Genomic DNA, 18,263 nt, shown 5'->3' with positions numbered 1-18,263 from the left:
ATTCTTTTCATCCTTGTCTTAAATTCACAGTCAGGGGTTGCCTATTTATGCCCAAGTTTAAAGACTCCCAAAAAGAGAATCCATCTCTCTGCATCCACTCCCCTTAGAATCATAAATGTTTCAATAACATCTCCTCTATCCTAAACTCAAATGTAGACAAGCCTCAACCTCTCCTCATAAGGAAATCCCTCAACCCAGAGAGAATTTCTCTGGACTGCCTCCAATACCTTTCCTTAGATAAGGGACTAAAACTATTTCGATACAAGCAGGGCCAACCAATGTAAAGCATCAGTCAGCAAAACCAAAATATTGAATTATAATGAAAAAACAGCGGAGGGACAATTATGGAGTCCGATTTCAATGCACAAATGATACCTTGCATATGGTGTCTTATGTTATCAAAATCAACAAGAGGCATATTCAAATACTCACAAGAAGGGTGCCAAAAAGTAAATGTTTTCCTGATGTCCCCTGGAAGGTATTGCCCAATTTTTAAAGTTATGCTCCCATGTCAAATGAGGGATGGACAAAAACTTTGGCCAAACCATTGATGTCCACATTCCATGATTGAATTTCAAAAAATAGTCTGGACTCTTTCACTAGAGAAAATATTTTCTGTCTACCCTCAATTCATTTTAATCATATTGGAAACCTCAGATCCATTAATACCTCTTATAATCTTCCACATACCAAGGAACACAACCCTAATTTACAGTCCTTTTTACATTTCAACTTTTTTATCCCATAATCATTCTGCTGAATCCATACAACCTCCAAGAGAAACATATTATTTTCTGACATGCACAGAACTGAATGCAGTATTCAAACAGACTCTAAGCACAGATTTGCATAACTACCAGTTAAATTATTTGCATTGTATTCAAACCCCACTTCATCCCTTTAGACTTTTTACAATATAACCACAAGCTTTTAGTGATTTCTGCATTTTTGGGTCCTAAAATTTCACAACATCTTTTTTTAAACAGTTTCTACCTTCATAGCATTTAGAAAATACTCTTCTCAGGTTCAACCTGGATTACCTCTTTTCCACCTCAGGAGGACAGAGAGCAACAGTTCAATGAGTAAGTATTGGGCACACCTCTCTGCAAGTAAGGTGGAGAAAGTTAAAGCTGTTTAGTTCAGAGAAGCAAAGAGTTTGAAGCAGTGACAGTGGATTATCAGGGCAATTAGCCATGACCATTACAGCATACACCTAATGCCTGGAAGAAATTGTGTCCTTGTGTAGCTAATCAAAGCAGGAAGTTTAAGCATCTTGAGAATACACTATGGGAATGCATGTCATCCATCAGTAATGACTTCTTGCTGTTAAAAGTTCTCTTTTTTAAATTGTTTACCTAAGCAAAATGGTGTCTTTTACACTTAACCCTTCACCTTATTGTAGTTCAACCCAACCTTGTATACTAATTGTGTGAAGAAAATTTTTAGATTTGAATTGATATTCCATCACATCCACTGTCAGCTATTTTCACATTTTAAAAATAATCCAACTTAATATAGTGGGGGTGGGGAAGACCTCATTTTAAGCAACAGGAATTAAGACTCCAGGAAACAACAATTGAAAAATAGTACTCCAAGTGGGAAACTGAATGAATAGACTAGATGTAACTGAATGTGTAAAGGCAGAGGAAGAATGTGGAAATGGTTGAATAAATAAGATTCATTTTAGAATAACTCTTTCTTTTAGTTCTGAAGTGAGGTGCAATTTCTTAAAGAATAAGGCAGTTTGCTGTAGATATGAAGTGCCAAATATTAAGTCAAATGTCTGTTTTAGACTAGAATCCTTACCGTGTGGAAACAGGCCAGTCAGCCCAACAAATCCATACCAACCCTCTGGAAAAGCATCCCACTTAGACCATCCCCCATCCCCAATCCCCTCCCCTGCCCCTGTAACCCTGAGTTTCCCATGGCTAAAGACACCTAACATAGATATCTCTGAACACTACAGGTAAGTTAGCATGGCCAAATCCACCTAGCTTATGGAAGGAAACCTGAAAATCCAGCAGAAACCCACACAGATACAGGGAGAATGCGCAAACTTCATACAGTCGCCCAAGGTTGGAATTGAACATGGGTTCCTGGTGCCGTGGTGCTGATCACTTAGCCACCATGCCACCCTCTTGTATTCATAGTCCACCAAATACTGGAAATGGGAGGCTGAATTAAATTTGAATTTGTGATTCTGTGCCAAAAGCTGTTTTGGTGTAGAACTTTTTTACACTTAACCCTTCACCTTATTGCAGTTCAACCCAACCTTGTATACTAATTTCTCCAAAGAAAGTCCCTTTTGGGGCAAAGGAGTAATCAAATTCATGCAAAACAGATTTAAGAAAATGATTAGAATATTTCAAATAGCTTTTCCCAATAGATCATAAGCCAGGAGAAACAAACTTTCTTTTAATTGTATCTGGATAGTGAGAAACAGTATCCATGGTTTCTAGGAAAATAACTGAGCAAAATCCGAGAGTGGAGGTGAATAAAAGATTATGTAGGAAACATTTAAAAGAGCAAAAAAAAAACCTGGAACCAGTAAATAATTATGCTTTAAGAACTTGGACTGTATACACATAGGAAAACCTCAACATAGACCTCTAGACTGAACAGCCAGCCTTTCTGCTGTCAAGGTCCATGATTCATTGTTGAAATGAATTGTGTGTATGTTTGTACCCAGCAGCAGGTTTAAAACTACATTTAATTATTGGACTTGTCTAGCTCTCAATTATATATTTATCTTATCAACCTATTCAGATGTTATGTGCCTCTGGAACAGGTAGAAACTTGGGCCTTTTTGGTTTAGAAGTAGCTTCTTACAATTATGGACTTCCCAATATTCTTGCATCTTTGTGCCATTTGTAGTACTTGTCTAGAATAGTTCCAAAAAAAAAAGTGATTGCAAATTTGTTGAATGAATGTTACTTTAACATTCTAGGTGACAGTGACAATCAAAGAATGATACTGGTGAGATCTCAGTGACTTGGCTGGAGTTAATGATTTTCTGATGCTTTGCATTCATAATCCAAAGCAGCTGTTGTAATCAGATTTAAAGGTAGTGATTTGTAATATGCTTTGTCTATATTAATCTGATAATACATTTCAGGGCATAATGCTAAATGCAGACAAGACTAAAAAGATCAGAGTTTTTTTACTTCATTTGTTAGTTTATTTTAAAGGCAACTCTTGAAATATTTTGCAAAATAAGTACACTTTCCAAAAGGTGAAACCATGAAATTTACACTTTACAAACACTAGTTCAATAAAGATCAGAAGACGACCTGATAAGATGCACATAATAAAAATGACTTTTCTGCCCTAATGTCTAGTACTAATTACTGCATTACCTTAAGTGGAAAAACTAAAGCTGGACAAATGTAGAAAGCTCTTGTCAAAATCCTCAAACATCTTTGTGGAGCTGGAGAGAAATGTCTCAGTTCCTCTTGTAATTCCTGAGGAACTTACGTAGTGTCACCTTACCCCCACATGCTCATCTGCCTCAGAAGTTAATGATACTAGCGGGGGGGGGGGGGGGGGGGGGGGGGGGGTTGAAGGGTGTGACAATATTTGAGGTTTAGTAGTCTAGTGGATAAAGGGTGGATTTTTTTTTCTATTTTGAAAAAGTGAAAGTTTCACAGGCTTTGTTTATCTCCAGCAGGAATTAGGTCTAGATCTCCCTGAAGTAAGGGTGACATTAGGCAGCTACTGTTAGCCACCTAACTACAAACTGTAAATTGAACATTATATAAATTTAATGTATACTGTGTAATTCATGGCATTTATAAATAACCATCCTGGTGTCACAAACTGTGACTGTAAACACAACACTTCATTACAGAATAAGTTGTATTCAGGAATGTAATGAAACAATGTAAATGCAGCTCAAGTTTAAAAACACAGAAATGACATGATAACGTACTAATGTTATCAAAGTTATTTCCCTCCCTCCCTCCCAAAAATACAAAAAAAAACTTACATTCCCATCTGATTCTAGCCAACATTTCCTGGTACGTGCCAGGCAGCAGCTCAAATGATATAGGTTTAATAATAACAGATTTATAGGTTTTTGTTAAATTTTTTAAACTACTAATTTCAAATTTGCCTCTAAATTGAAGATTATCAAGAAAGAAACAAACTCATAGAAAAGTCCAACATGATTCTGTTTGACACAGGTGAATTGATTACAATCTAGGAGGCAGGTTCAAGTTGAAATGAAGACTCATTCCTTTTTGCTGACCCTCGTTGAAAAACACCTTCAAATTTCTCCCTGTATCAAGTAAAAATCTCCTGGTTCTCCTTGGGCCACAACATGGCTGTGAGACCATTGTTTTCTCTTCTACAAAACTACTTCTAGAAAGCCATTAAGAGTTGTGCGATTTGAAGGCAATGCTTCAACAAATCCCAAATCACCCATCAGCTTATGTGGCTTTATCATTCCTGAGATCAACGTACCTTCACGTCCACCCATTTACACAATAGCCTTGCATTTGTCTAGTATTTTTCACAACTACCCAATGTCTTAAAGCACTTCACAGTCCAAATGCAGTGCATAATTGGGAACACTGCAAACCTGCATCCTGATTCGCAGCATTTGTTAATTTTAAACTGCAAATGGCTGTCCTAGATCTTGGATTAAAACAATGAATATTCATTGCACTGGATTGAAAACTAACAATTATATCGCATGCTCAGAGTTACTAAAGACGATAAAGTAGATTCTGGAAAAAATACATTCAAGTTTAGTTTCTAACAAATTAATTTAAAGCACTACACAACAGATCTCTTAAGTTGTTATTCGGGCTGAAGGTCAGTGTTAACTGTTTTGTAGGACTCCCAGATTTAAAATACTTTTTTTGTGTTATCATTCCCTCCTCTCCTGAGATTAAATTCATTAGATGCCAGACATTGGCTGATAACACATCTGAAGTGTATTAGGAGTGAACTGTAGAACAGCCTACCCACCTATGTCCATCATCCAACATTAGTACTTGCAACAGGACAGTGTCAAGAAAATGATCAGCAGAGGGAACACTGCCTGATTCTCTTCACAAACCCAGGAGCAAAGCCAACTGTAGCTCTGGGCAAAACTGATATTTATCAACTAGAACATCAGGAGAGATACCAGCTACTAACAATGCTGAGTCAATGAGGAGTTGACAATGAGAGACAAACTGCATTTCCTAGTGGCTTTGCTAGAGCTTTAGTAGAACGGAATGATGTGAAATTTTTTTTTCACACTTTTTTGGTGAAGGAAGATAAGTTTTTTTTTATGATCTCAACTTTTTTGGTCGCAGAAGAAATAATGATGTTGAGATTTTTAAAAATCCTAATCGTAATTTTTCATTTTAAGAGATTAATCTTTGATCTCTTGGTGTTTTTTTTAGTTAAAACTATTGGCGTACAGAAATAAAATTGGCCTGGTCATAGTCTGCAAAGATATATTTCTGCAGGTTTGAGGGACACAATAAATAGATGAATCTTTTTCAGGTGGGATATGAACTGGGTAGTTAATATACCTTACAGCACTAATGAACTCAGGCTCACTGCCAATAACTTCCCTGGGAATCTTTTTTCATGCAGGAATCAAATATAATTATATTCCATGCAATTCCAATACAAAGTTTAAAGGTTAAAGTCTGTCACCATAGCACCAGAATGTGTACTCTTTTTTGTTTTAAAGTCATGCCAGTGTAAGCAAGGAATATTTCAGTGAAACTAATTTTCTCCAACACCTCTTCTGTAAGTTTTTTTTTAATAAAATTATATGCCAGTTTCTTCAGTGAGGTCATTGCTGTCTTGCATGGCAGAACATGAAGGTCTGTATATACCAGACTTTAATTTGACCATTTGGTCCCAGTTTTCGGTTGGAATTACATCAGCAACTGGAGATACTGAAGAATGAAGGCGCTGAAAGACAAGGGAAGAAAATCTGTTTTTTATTTACATTTAACATGATCTGTTGAAAGTTCATAAACTTCATGACCATGAGTTTTCACAGCATAGGCCCAATGTCTTGCTGCAACCTTAACAGGAGGACACTATATAAACTTTTATTTGAGGTAACTGCTAGTCTTTTTACATCATTCTGCCTGGCTTTCACCATTTGTCTCCACAATAAATTCAGACGTGCTTTCCAATATTCAATTTTTTTTTTCCATAGGAATCACAGAATCCCCACTGTATGGAAGCAGGCCATTCAGCCCAACAACTCCACACTGATCATCTGAACAGTGTCCCACCTAGACCTGTCCCTCTATCCTATCCTTGTAACCTGCCATTTCTTGTGGCTGATGGATCTAACCTACACATCCCTGAACACTATGGGCAATTTAGCATGGCCAATCGAGCTAATTGATTTTTGGACAGTGGGAGGAAACCACAGCACCCAGCAGAAACCCATGCAAGCTCCACACTTGACAGTTACCCAAGGTTGGAATTGAAGCTCGGTCCCTGGTGCTGTGAAGCAGCAATGGTAACCACCGAGCAAACCATGCTACCCTTCATTCCTTTAGGAGATGATTATGGACATTATTTCACAAGTACCAGTAGCCTGCAAAAGAACAGATAATGCTCCCAGCCTGGAATTGAATAATGAGCTGTCACAAATTTCTCATCACAATGAATGATTATATTGTTCACAACTCTATTCTCTGTTCATAAAAGTGAGAAGCTAGTTCTTAGTTTAGTTGCTAGCAAATTTTCCCCTTTTTTCAACATCGGCATCTCCACAATAGTTACAGAATGCAAGTTGCATTCTTTGCCTCCACAAATATCCACTCTCTTAATAGTCAAGTCCATTGTGTGAACTGCAGAAGATTTAATTGTTTTAACTCCAGCAATGCCCAGTGAACACTTGGAGTAATCTTGGCACTTGCCAAATTTGGGTTGAGTGGCGAGCAGATCAAAGGGAAAAACCATGCATTCTATAACTGGCAAACAGTATCTTGTGTGGAATTCTCACTGCAGATTCATAAGTATGAAACAAAAACAAAAATTGTTGGCAAAACTTGCCATGTCTGGGAGTAGCTATGCGAAGAAAGCCAAGATAATATCAAGCACAGTGACTAGTCAGAGCACATAAGCATGAAAATTAGCTTCGGCACATAGAGGAGAAATGGTTGCAAATCTATTTTAAATGGTTTTACATAAATTTTCCCCTTCTGCTCATTATCCAAGGAGACTCAAAAGTCTTCTGTTCAATTTAAGTACATTCATTAGAAGATAAGTGTCGTTACAGACAAGTAGTCTGCTGACAATCAGTTGCTTCTCCTTGAGTAGCTATTTTCACTGAATGTCATTGCTTGTGTGAATGTACACTAATCAGTGCTTTCAAGTGGGGCTTCTCTGGAAAGAAAATGCATTTACACAAGTTTAGTTTGACTATGCTGTTACCTTGGTCTGTAGGGGATGGTGAATGACATAATATGGCAATATTTTTACCAGTGCAACTGCAATGGCTCATTACTATGCAAAATGGCAGCAAGTGCAATGCTTTACAGCAATAGTTATACATGCAGCACAATAAAATTACTTCTCCACTCTCCCTTTCTTTGCTCTCACCTGAATAAATGAGCCTTTGCTAGTACACAATGTGTGTGCAGCTCCAATTGGGATCCAGATGATTGAACAGAGGGAGACAATCCAGCCGATACCCTCTGCCCACGGAGGATAGGTGTACGCTTTACCATATTGGGCAGGGCTGTAGCGAATTATGCTGGACACAAGGATAACCTGCAAGAAATCAAAATCTAGGACACTAGTGGCCACCTCCGTCTGGAATATTTGAAGAAAAATTCTAAGTTTGTGAATATCCTAATCTACTTTTAGGATAATTGTATTGTATCAGGTTAAATATTTTGTTGTGTTTCCACTCCCCACCATCAAAAGCAGTAAGATGCTTACAGTATAGTTCTATAGTTGCTGGTCACTCTCTCTGCTACCTTGTTTAGGTGATCATTCTTCACCACAAGTTATTCTTTTGCACCCCAACATCCCCACCCACCAACTGTGTTCCCCTTGGCAGAACACGGGCCAGTTATGACAGAATCACCATCACTTCACTTGTCAACTAAGCTCAGATGTGATACAAGCTGGGACATTCCAGATCTATGGGGTCTAGTCTCAACCTTCAAAAGAAATAAAACCTATTCACATACTAATTGATGTTTTCTGTTTTGGCAATCTTGTCTGACCTTTCATTCTCTATTCCTTTTGAGAGCCCAAGACTGGAAGCAGGTAACATTGTGTTTGATCTGCCTGTTCCCCTTAAAAACTGTATTTCTCACTGGTTTGCTGCTCTCTAGCACGATTAGCCTTTCACAAACAGGCACTCAGGGTTCTGATGAAAGGAATGTTCTAAAATGTTAATGTATCACTTCTCTCCCTTTAGCTGCTGGATTTGACCAGCTGAAAGAATGCTTCTATTGTCTGACTTTTCTCTTTCAGAATCTGAAATATTTTGGGGTTTTCTGGCACTCCTGCATTTGGAGACTACAATACTACTGAACAATAGCTTTCTTTTTTGAGATGCTATTCTGAGGTCTAAAGTGGAATCTTCATTGTTTTTACTTAACTGAGATTTTAGATTTTTGATTTTAAAAACACTTTTTTTCTTTAAAATAAAAAAAATTGTCACAAACATTTTTCAGTGTGCCAGACATGGAAGAACATAAACACAGAACCTAGAACAGTTCAGCACAGGCTCTTCGGCCCATGATACTGTGCCGAAGTATTATCCTACTAAGATCAATCTACACTGCATATCCCACGTTTTACTATTCTCCATGTGCCTATGCAAGAGTCACTTAAAAGTCTCTAAAGTATCTGACTCCACTACTGCTGCCGACAGCGCATTCCACATGCTCACCACTGTCTGTGTAAACAACCTAATGCTGATATCTCCCCATACCTTCCTCCAATCACCTTAATTATGCCCCCTCGTAACTGTCATTTCCACTCTGAGGAAAAAGTCTCTGACTATCCACTCTATCTATGCCTCTCATCATCTTGTAAGCTTCCATCAAGTCACCTCTCAACCTTCTTTGTTCCAATGAGAAAAGCCCTAGCTCCCTCCAACCTTTCCTCATAAGACCTGCCCTCCAGTCCAGGCAGCATCCTGGTAAATCTCCTCTGCACCCTCTCTAAAGCTTCCATCTATTTCTTATGAGGTGACCAGAACTGAACACAATATTCCAAGTGTGAGCTTTCTAGAGCTGCAGCATGACCTCATGGCTCTTTGGCTCTTAAACTCAATTCCCCTACCAATGAAAGCCAACACACCATATGCCTTCTTTATAACCCTGTAAACTTGGGTAGCAACTTTGAGGGATCTATGGATGTGGACCCCAAGATCCCTCTGTTCCTCCACACTGCCAAGAATTCTGCCATTAACTCTGTATTCCATATTCAAATTCGACCATCCAAAATGAATCACTTCACATTTTTCTGGGTTGAATCCCATCTGCCACTTCTTTGCCCAGCTCTGCAGCCTGTCAATGTCCTGTTGCAATCTACAACAGCCCTCCACGCTGTCCACAACTCCTCCAACCTTCGTGACATCAGCAAACTTACTAACCCACCCTTCCACTTCCTCATCCAAGTCATTTATAAAGAGCAGAGGTCCCAGAATAGATCCCTGCGGAACACCACTGTTTGCTGAGCTTCAGGCTGAAAACTTTCCATCTCCTACCACACTCTGTCTTCCTTTGGACAACCAGTTTTGTATCTAGACAGCCAAGTTTCCCAAAATTCCATGCCTCATTACTTTCTAAATGAGCCTACCATGTGGAACCTTATCAAACGCCTTTCTCAAATTCATATATGCCACATCCCCTGCTTGACTTTCATTGTTGTGAACTCAAGGTTGACTGGGTTCCTGTCTCTCTTTTTTTTTTGTACAGAACCAACTCTTTCAAGCAAGAGACCTCTTTAGAAATCAATTGGTGTCTAATGACAGAGAATTCTGACTGCCATTTTGTTAGACAGTTGGGTGAAGCATGTACTTAATGCCTGACTTACATCAATAGAAGATTTGCCACAGCATTTTTGACTTTAAGAATGTTTTGGTGGGAACAAGAGGTGCCTCTTGGAATTCCAGAAATTAATGCAAGGTTGGGCTGTCAAACCCTCACCAACTCTTATCTAAAAGTCAATTTCACAGAGTACAAATTTCAGTTTTTTGTATGAGAACTCCCTGCAAGTGAAGCAGTTTAAAATTTCCCTCCACTTCAGGAAATCCTATGAATGAGAAAAGGTTATTAGAAAAGGCGAACAACTCACTGTGACAAGCAGTGGAGAAGCAACCCACCAGCACAGCTTGAAAAAGAGATTTGGAGGGGCTCCCAGCATTTCCTTGTAATTGGCAGATAATCTACGGACACCTAAAATAGAATCAACACCGGAATCAGAGTCTTGTTCAACAAAAAAGATTCTGTTTTAAAGGTGATGTGTCCTCAACTCAATGTTGACATAAGCCTAAATATTACTGTGACTTCTGCTCAGTCAGTCACTTATTCATCGTTCATCGCCCTGCTTAGCAATAGAATGGCTGGTTGAAGAAAGCCTGGTCCCAGAGATTATCCCTGAAAATGATGTCACCATGTTACTTATCAGAGTATGTTTCTAATTGCTCTGCAGTCATGTGACAATGAAGAGGATATTGGCTTGTGATCAGGACACCCATTTTGCTACCTGAAGGAGAGAAATATACATGGAAATATCCTCACTCAAACTCTGTAAAACCACAAATTCTGAACTTTTGTTCCCCCCACTCATGGGACATGGGCACCACTGTGGCTTGGAGGGGAACTTGCAGGTGTTCCATGCATCAGCACCCCGTGTCCTTCTAGGTGGAAGTGACAGTAGATTTGTAAGATGTGGTCTAAGAACCTTTCAAATTTTTGCAGTGCATCTTGTGGTAGTACATAATGCTGAGGTTTTTTTTTGGACAAGTCTGTGAGACAGCTCTCCCAATTTTGGCACTTCCCACAGTGGAGGACCCTGTAGAACTGATTGGTAAAAACAGCCCTATGTCATTTTTGGTGGTTAGGTCGGTGCATCCAGTTTAAACTCAGACTTTTGTAGCAATTGTTACAACCAAGCGACTTGCTAGGCCATTTTAGAGGGCATTTGAAAGTCAACCACATTGGGGGTAATGTAGTGGCAAACGGTACAAAGCAGACGCATGTCACTGTCTGAATTGCTATTTCAACCTAGAAAGTGTCTACAAACACTTTATGACATTACAGGAAAATTAGTGAAAGGAAATCACAGAATCATGCAAGAAAATGTTTTGAGTGAGGAATGTGTACGTAATAATACGAAATGCATCACAGCTTATTGGCTGAAGACTAAGGCTTGTGAGGGAACATTACCGGATTGCTACATTCCAGTTTTGCACATCTGCACAGACTTTAGAGGGAACATTGCTGAGGATTCAACCATTGGCATGGATGGAGAGAATGAGCCAACAGTCAAAGATTAGAATGCAAGCAAGAGTGATAGAGATGGAGGCTATTTCACAAACTAGGTTGAATGTGGCAATTTACAAACTAATGGACAACTCTTTTCTGTAAATTAACTGAATTGGCTATAGGGTGTAATTAAAATGTTGCAGTAACAAAATTCTGGAAATTGAATATTACCACATCCTGTAATTATCTTTGCCACTTACAAGGTGCTGAACATGCACAACAGATTTTACTTTCCATAAATGACAGCGCCTTCTTTCCCCTAAAATGAATAATTCTTTACATATTCAGCACATATTGTGAGGATCATCCTTGGAATTCAGCATGTGACTGCATTTGTAGAATGACCCATGGAAAACTGCAGGAACTAGATGTTTTTAAAAAAACTTGTAACTGTATGTCATGTTTCAGAGTGCTTTTCGAACGAAGTACATTTTAAGTAGAATTGCTGCTGAAACGTAGGAAACCAAGTGCAGTTCTACATTTGGGAAGTATTCAAAGTTAACAAAAGTTCACTTGTAATCTATGTGCAGTCTTTTGCACAGATAATTGGGCTCATCATTGTTAGCTTACACCATGTCAGATGGAGGAAAGGAACAATGTGGCAAAGAAATGCAAGTGGATAGAGTACAGGATTAAGAGTTAGCTGAAGTAAGGGGTGGGGGGGGAGGACTGTCATATGGGTATATAAGGCATAGTACCAGGCAAATGAATGATGGTGAGGCAAAATGAAAATTGTACCATAAAACCAGCAAATGGCCACAACTTCAAAGAAAGCCAGGAACATGAGAGAGACGACAGCTGTGTAATGATCCATCAGTTGGAATACATAAATTCCACCCTTTTAAAACAAAATGCATAAGTTACTTAATTATCTCAAGCTTTACAGAAAGATGAATTCACATTTCCAATTGCAGTCTTAAACATTTAAAAAATATATATACTAATAGCAGAAAATACTGCAAACACAAAAGTTTGTTGTCATCAAAATCTGAAAAGCTAAATTACTTTCATGTAGATCTGTCCCCTTTTTTTGTTTAGATTTTCAGTATTCACTGTTTCTAACTTTTAACCTGTACTGTCAGCTAGTGGTGAAGCTTGATAATCATGTGCCTAGCAACCTATCCACAGGATCCTTTTTGGGAAGTTAGTGAATGTTGGCATTGCAGCTTCCAGAGGTTTAGCAGAATTTGTCACAGGGTAAGATCTTCACAAGCCCAATTCCAAGACTGCTAAGTGACTACAACTAAGGAAATCCTATCTTTCGTAGAACCAACATGTGTGGTAGGAGAGACCATTAAAATGCAAGGGTACTTAGCTGCTCATCACCACCTGTACTAGTGCTTAACTTGTTATGAGATCTGTTTAAAATAACTGACTATCATTGTTTAAACATCAAGTATTTCTGGCTATTTTACTAGAGTATTAGCTTGCTGGATGAAGATAATTAACAACTGATGTTGATATAGCAGAAGAAATTAAGGATACCTGGGTGATGTTTGGAATTCCAAGTATGAAAGCGATAAAACAAATGAGAAGAACCACAACCTCTTTGCGCTTGAAGAAATAAAGCAGGTTCTTTCCCCAGGCATCCATCAAACTGGTTACCATCACCTCCACCATAGCAAACTACAAGAAGGGAAAGGAGTATATATTAACGAAAATCTCATCTCATAATTTAATTTAGAGTCTACTGACTCATTCAGTTCCAGTGTGTCAGTACCATTCAAAGAGTTAGCCACTCTACTCCCAATTTCCAGTTCTGGGTGTGTAACCTTGACCCCTCTGCAAAAGGATACAGGTCCTTCCTATCCACCCAATCCAGGCCCCTCAGTATCCTAAATGGGCATGTGGAATGCGTTGCTGGCATTGGTGGTGGACTCGGGTAACTTTTAGAGACTCTTAGATAGGCTCTCTGGAGGATAGTGAAAATGTAGGGTATGCAGGGTAGATTGATCTTAGTAGGATAAGAGGTTGGCACAACATCATGGACCGAAGGGCCTGTACTGTGCTGTAATGTTCTATGCTCTATGAAAGAGCTGCGGATGCTGTAAATCAGGAACATAAACAAAGTTGCTGGAAAAGCTCAGCAAGTCTGGTAGCATCTGTAGAGAAAAAAAATCAGTTCTTGGGGAGGGCGGGGAACGTTCTGAGCAAGGGTCACTGGACCTGAAATGTTAATTTTTTTTTCTTCTTCAGATGCTGCCAGACCTGATCTTTTCCAGCAACTTTGTTTTGTCCCTCATTATCCTACATGCCTCATTTAAGTTTCTCTTCAACTGCTTCATTTTGAAGAAAACAACCCCCATCAATCCAATCTTCCTTTATAGTTAAAATGCTTCAGTCCTGCTAACATTGTAAATCTCGTGTCCTTTGCTAGTATGCAATCACATCCTTCCTGTAATGCAATTACCATCACTGTAAGCAGTATTCCAGCTGAAACATGACTGGTGCTTTATACACTAAGGCACTTGTTCCCTAATCTAGCTTCATCTATTTAACGAAAGAATCCTGAATGCCTCCTTTTAACACCTTGTTAACCCTTCTTGTATTTTCTAGGGGATCTACAGACATGCACTCTAAAGTTCTTCTGTTCTTCAGTATTCTAGCACTTACAGTTTATTTCCTTGCCTTGTTTTCCCTTCTAAAAATGTGTAGCTCATTTATTTGGATTCAAATTCCACTTCAAAGCCCACCTAACCTATCTATTGATATTGACTTGCTGTCTATAAAGCTTTTCTCCTCCTTTTATCAACCTGATGGCCAAAATTCTTCTGAGATCCACTAACTACTTAACCTGCTCCTACATTCAAATCTAGATCATTAACATGCAAGATAAAAGGACTTTGTACTGAGCCCCAATTATCTTTCCTACCTCTGTCACTGAGCCAACTTTGGATTCAACTGTTACTTCACTTGGATGCCATAGGCATTTACTATTCTGCCAAGAGATAATGGGAACTGCAGATATTGGAGGATCCGAGATAACAAGATGTGGGGCTGGATGAACACAGCACGAGCACAAGATGCTGCTTGGCCTGCTGTGTTCATCTAGCTCCACACTGTTATCTACTATTCTGCCAAGTCTACCAAGTTGGATCGAATTTTTAAAAAAAAAGTTAAAATCCATAAGACCAAATAAAATGAGCTTGTGCTTCTTCAAAAATCTATTTCAACTGAGTCAAACATAACTAAATCTTAACAATTTGTGGTAACAGTCTTTGATACATCTATACCTTTCTAAATTTGATTATTAGGAATTTATTTTCTGAAGGACTGTTATAACTTGCTCGAGATTGAGGCTCTTAGCAGACTGTAATTGTTTGGTATTTATCTTTATGCGTTTTTTTTTAAAAAAATAATGTTAACAATCCTTTTGGACCGCACCTGTAGCCAGAGAAGGTTTAAATCCTGTCTGGAGCATCTGTTGTTTCTTGTTTCCCTAGTGGCCTTGAAAACATTTTCTCTAGGGTTGGTGATTTATTTACTTTCATGAATGGTAGATCCTTTAATTTTTTTTTTGCTCACTTTGTTTATCCTATCCAGAGTTTTGCATGCCTCTAACTATTTCTGCATCATCCCTCTGTATTGTGATGACACCCACAAAGTATTATTTAAGAAACACGCCCACGCCTTGCTGGTTTTTGTATGGTTAGGTATTGGTAAGTGACATTCAAGGTGACCTTTGTTCACAAATTTACTGAAGCTCACATACAGGTATAGCAAATGGTATATTAACTTTTTTAATCTCAAGACGATGAGTACATGTGCAATAAAGGTATCATGTTGTAACGATATATAGTCTTTGCGAGACCACACCCTATGTACTATAAAACTTTTATTTGATCTCATTACCTAAAAAATACACATTAGAGGAAGTGCAACAGAGGTTGACCAGTTTAATTCCTAGGAAGCCAGGACTGCCATAAGAGAGAAGATTGAGGAGACTTGTGCCAGTACTGTCTGGAGTTTTGAAAAATGAGAAGTTATCTTATTAAAACTTAGTTCTTAACAGGGATAGAGAGGATAGATGCAAGAAGTATGCTTCCCTGGGATGGGGATTTGCTGGTGACCCAAGCATCAGTAGGAGAGTAAATTATGAAGAGGACATAAAGAATCTGCAAACGTACGTGGAAAGGTTAAATCAGTGGGCGACAATTTGGCGGTTGAGGAATATAATATACGAAAATGTCAACTTATCCATTTTGGTAGGAAGAATAGAAAAGCATAAGAGGGTTTAAATGGCAAGATCATGCAGAACTTGGTGTATAGAGAAATCTTGGTGTCATGTGAGTGATTTTATTGTCACATCTCATGGTAAAAAGTGTTTTGTCACCATAATCCAGCACCATTTTGGGGTACAATAAGAATAAAAATAAATTACTTAAATTAGAGTCCATCTTCTGTTCAAATTGGGGTCTCAAGCAGTTTCAAGTATTCCAGTGACTTAGTGTCAAGAGGGTGTCTTGATGCATGAATCACAAAATGCTAGCATGTAGGCAGAGCAAGTGATTAGAATGGCAGACAGCGTGCTGTTGTTTAGTGTAAGGACATTGGAATGTAAGATCTCAGAAGATTTCCTATACTTGTACAGGGCATTGACGAGATCACATTTGCAGTATTGTGTACAATTTTGGTTTCCCTATTTAAGAAGGGGTATAATTCTATTGGAAGCAATGCAGAGGTTCACCTGGTTAATAGCTAAGATGAACAGGTTGAGGGAAGGTTGGACACGTTGGGCCTATATTCACTGGTGTTTAGAAGAATGAAAGGTGATCTAATTGAAAAGGACTGAGGCACAGAATGAATCTTTCTCTTGCGGAGGAGACTAGAGCAAGGAGGCACAATTTTAAAATAAGGGGTTTCCTGCTTAAGTTGGATAAGGAGAATATCTCAAAGTTGTTAGTCTATGGAATTTGCCTCCACTGCTCCCTTGGAAAACACAGTCACCTATCTACTATACCCTCCTTTCTCTTCCTTGTCAGAGTTGAGGCCATAACCAAATGATCTTAAGACCTTTGAAAAGATCATAAATCTTTTAATTGGCCTAAATTCTTAACAGGGATAGATGCAGGAAGTTTGTTTTCATGGGTTGGGCGCCTAGAAACCGGGACATAGACATATGAATTCTGAGACTATTTGCATTCTTGCTCTGCCAATGATCACAAAATCTGGCCTTTTTTTCTGATGTAACTGAATTGCTTCTGCAACTCTCACACTGCAGAGAATTACAAGTCCTTCAGACATTGTCCAATTGCAGTCTCAATGTTGTTATCATCTTGGCTTTTCTTGCGTTGGTTGTATAGTTCTGAGTCTTTCTATCAGGTGTCCGATCATTACTGGTTCCTCACCTGGCTATCCACACCTAAGCACAGAAGCATGAAGAAGAACAGTGAAGCCCACATCGGTGCAAGGGGCATGGTGACAAACGCTTCTGGGTAAACAACGTATACCAGTCCTGGGCCTGAGTAAGGGAATGAGACAATCAGAAGATATTAGATAAATGTACAGCGGATATAAACCTATATATGACTACTACCTCTTCTGCTATTCCTCATTTCAGCCCCAAAATGAGCTGGTTCAACAAGGAAAGCAAGTCTGTGCTGCTCTGGAGTCAATTTGTTAAAAGGAGGACAATAACTCCATGGGTTTTCCTCAGAGTTGGTGTTCAGGTAGGAAAACCCAATTCCGTTGCCCAGGCTGAATTGACATACAAATGCTAAAAACAATGTCAATATCATGGACTGCATCCAAGTGACTAAACATTTCCTAGTTGATGGACCTTTTTTGTTAAAACTATCGTTTGAAGGCATTCTTTTTATATCATTCAGGAAATGGCACAAATCACCAAATAACTACTGCTCTATAAAGCATATTTTACTTTAATGCATTTCTAATTGGATCAGAAGAATGGGAATAATTGCAACTTCAGTGCTCACTAGGGAACTTTGTGGAAACTTTAAAGGGTGTACCCAAACTCCCAGATTGCTGAAAAGGAAACCTACCATCAGTGGCGATGTCTTCAACAGGCAGGTTATACTGGTGGCTCATGTATCCAATTGCAGAGAAAACTACAAATCCTGCAAAAATACTTGTAGCCGAGTTTGTTACTGCAACAATGAGTGTATCTCTGAGAAAAGGGAAAACCATAAAGACTTGTAAATATTACAGTTTGGAAATCTTCACTTAAAAACAATAACTTGATATCTAGTTCCAGAATAAATGTGCTAATTTGTTTCTGCATGATTGGCAATAATTTCAAGTCACAGGATTGGTATGCACAAATTTGGGCAAGTGTAATTAGGCCTTAGGTTAGGACATAATTTCAGGGAGGAAAAACAGAATATGAATTGATACTTCATGACTGGGGAAAAATATAGATTTTTGGTTCAAAATATTCCCTTTTTATCCTTCCTCTCATTAAAGTAAGGGAGAAATTCATTTGGACACTTTATTAAAATGTCAATTTTAAATAGACCATTTATTGTTCAAATGATGTTGAAATATTAATACATGTGATTTTTAAGGGAATAAGAAACTTTTGCTCCAGATCCAAATTACTGATTTTTGAGGTTGACAACATACTTAGTTGTACTGTGTACATCATAGAAGATGCCCACCACCTACGCCCCTACAGTCAGCAAGCTAAACAGAGTCGTTTGACATCACTGAATCCTAAGCATTTCAATTTATGTAGCAGCTTTCAGAACATCAGGACATCCCAAAACACTTAATCCAAATGTTTCAAATTGAATTAGGCTTAAGGGGTAAATGGTGAGAGGATGA

General features: G+C 38.5%; 1 protein-coding gene and 1 long non-coding RNA gene across 6 annotated transcripts in view; one reads left to right on the top strand and one right to left on the bottom strand.

The window, feature by feature from the left end:
• Positions 1 to 18,263, top strand: part of LOC125463995 (uncharacterized) — a 78,204-nt gene that overhangs the window by 21,023 nt on the left and 38,918 nt on the right. The gene's annotated exons all lie outside the window — the stretch shown is intronic.
• The window catches only part of LOC125463993 (sodium- and chloride-dependent GABA transporter ine-like), a 102,200-nt gene continuing 87,108 nt past the window's right edge, over positions 3,172 to 18,263 (bottom strand). For 3 of the 4 annotated variants that reach the window (XM_059654980.1, XM_059654981.1, XM_048555873.2), the window contains exons 7-13: positions 17,483 to 17,607; positions 16,829 to 16,941; positions 12,966 to 13,106; positions 12,219 to 12,318; positions 10,288 to 10,388; positions 7,570 to 7,740; positions 3,172 to 5,916 (exon numbers count right to left, since the gene is read on the bottom strand). In XM_059654980.1, the coding sequence (XP_059510963.1) occupies positions 5,770 to 5,916; positions 7,570 to 7,740; positions 10,288 to 10,388; positions 12,219 to 12,318; positions 12,966 to 13,106; positions 16,829 to 16,941; positions 17,483 to 17,607 (898 nt within the window). In that variant the 3' untranslated portion in view covers positions 3,172 to 5,769. Of the gene's footprint in view, positions 5,917 to 7,569; positions 7,741 to 10,287; positions 10,389 to 12,218; positions 12,319 to 12,965; positions 13,107 to 16,828; positions 16,942 to 17,482; positions 17,608 to 18,263 lie in introns of those variants that run through there. The other variant, XM_059654982.1, reaches the window with a different exon arrangement.

The sequence above is a fragment of the Stegostoma tigrinum genome, chromosome 26, assembly GCF_030684315.1.
Source record: "Stegostoma tigrinum isolate sSteTig4 chromosome 26, sSteTig4.hap1, whole genome shotgun sequence".
NCBI lineage: Eukaryota > Metazoa > Chordata > Chondrichthyes > Orectolobiformes > Stegostomatidae > Stegostoma > Stegostoma tigrinum.
This window is presented reverse-complemented; position numbering and strand designations above follow the sequence as displayed.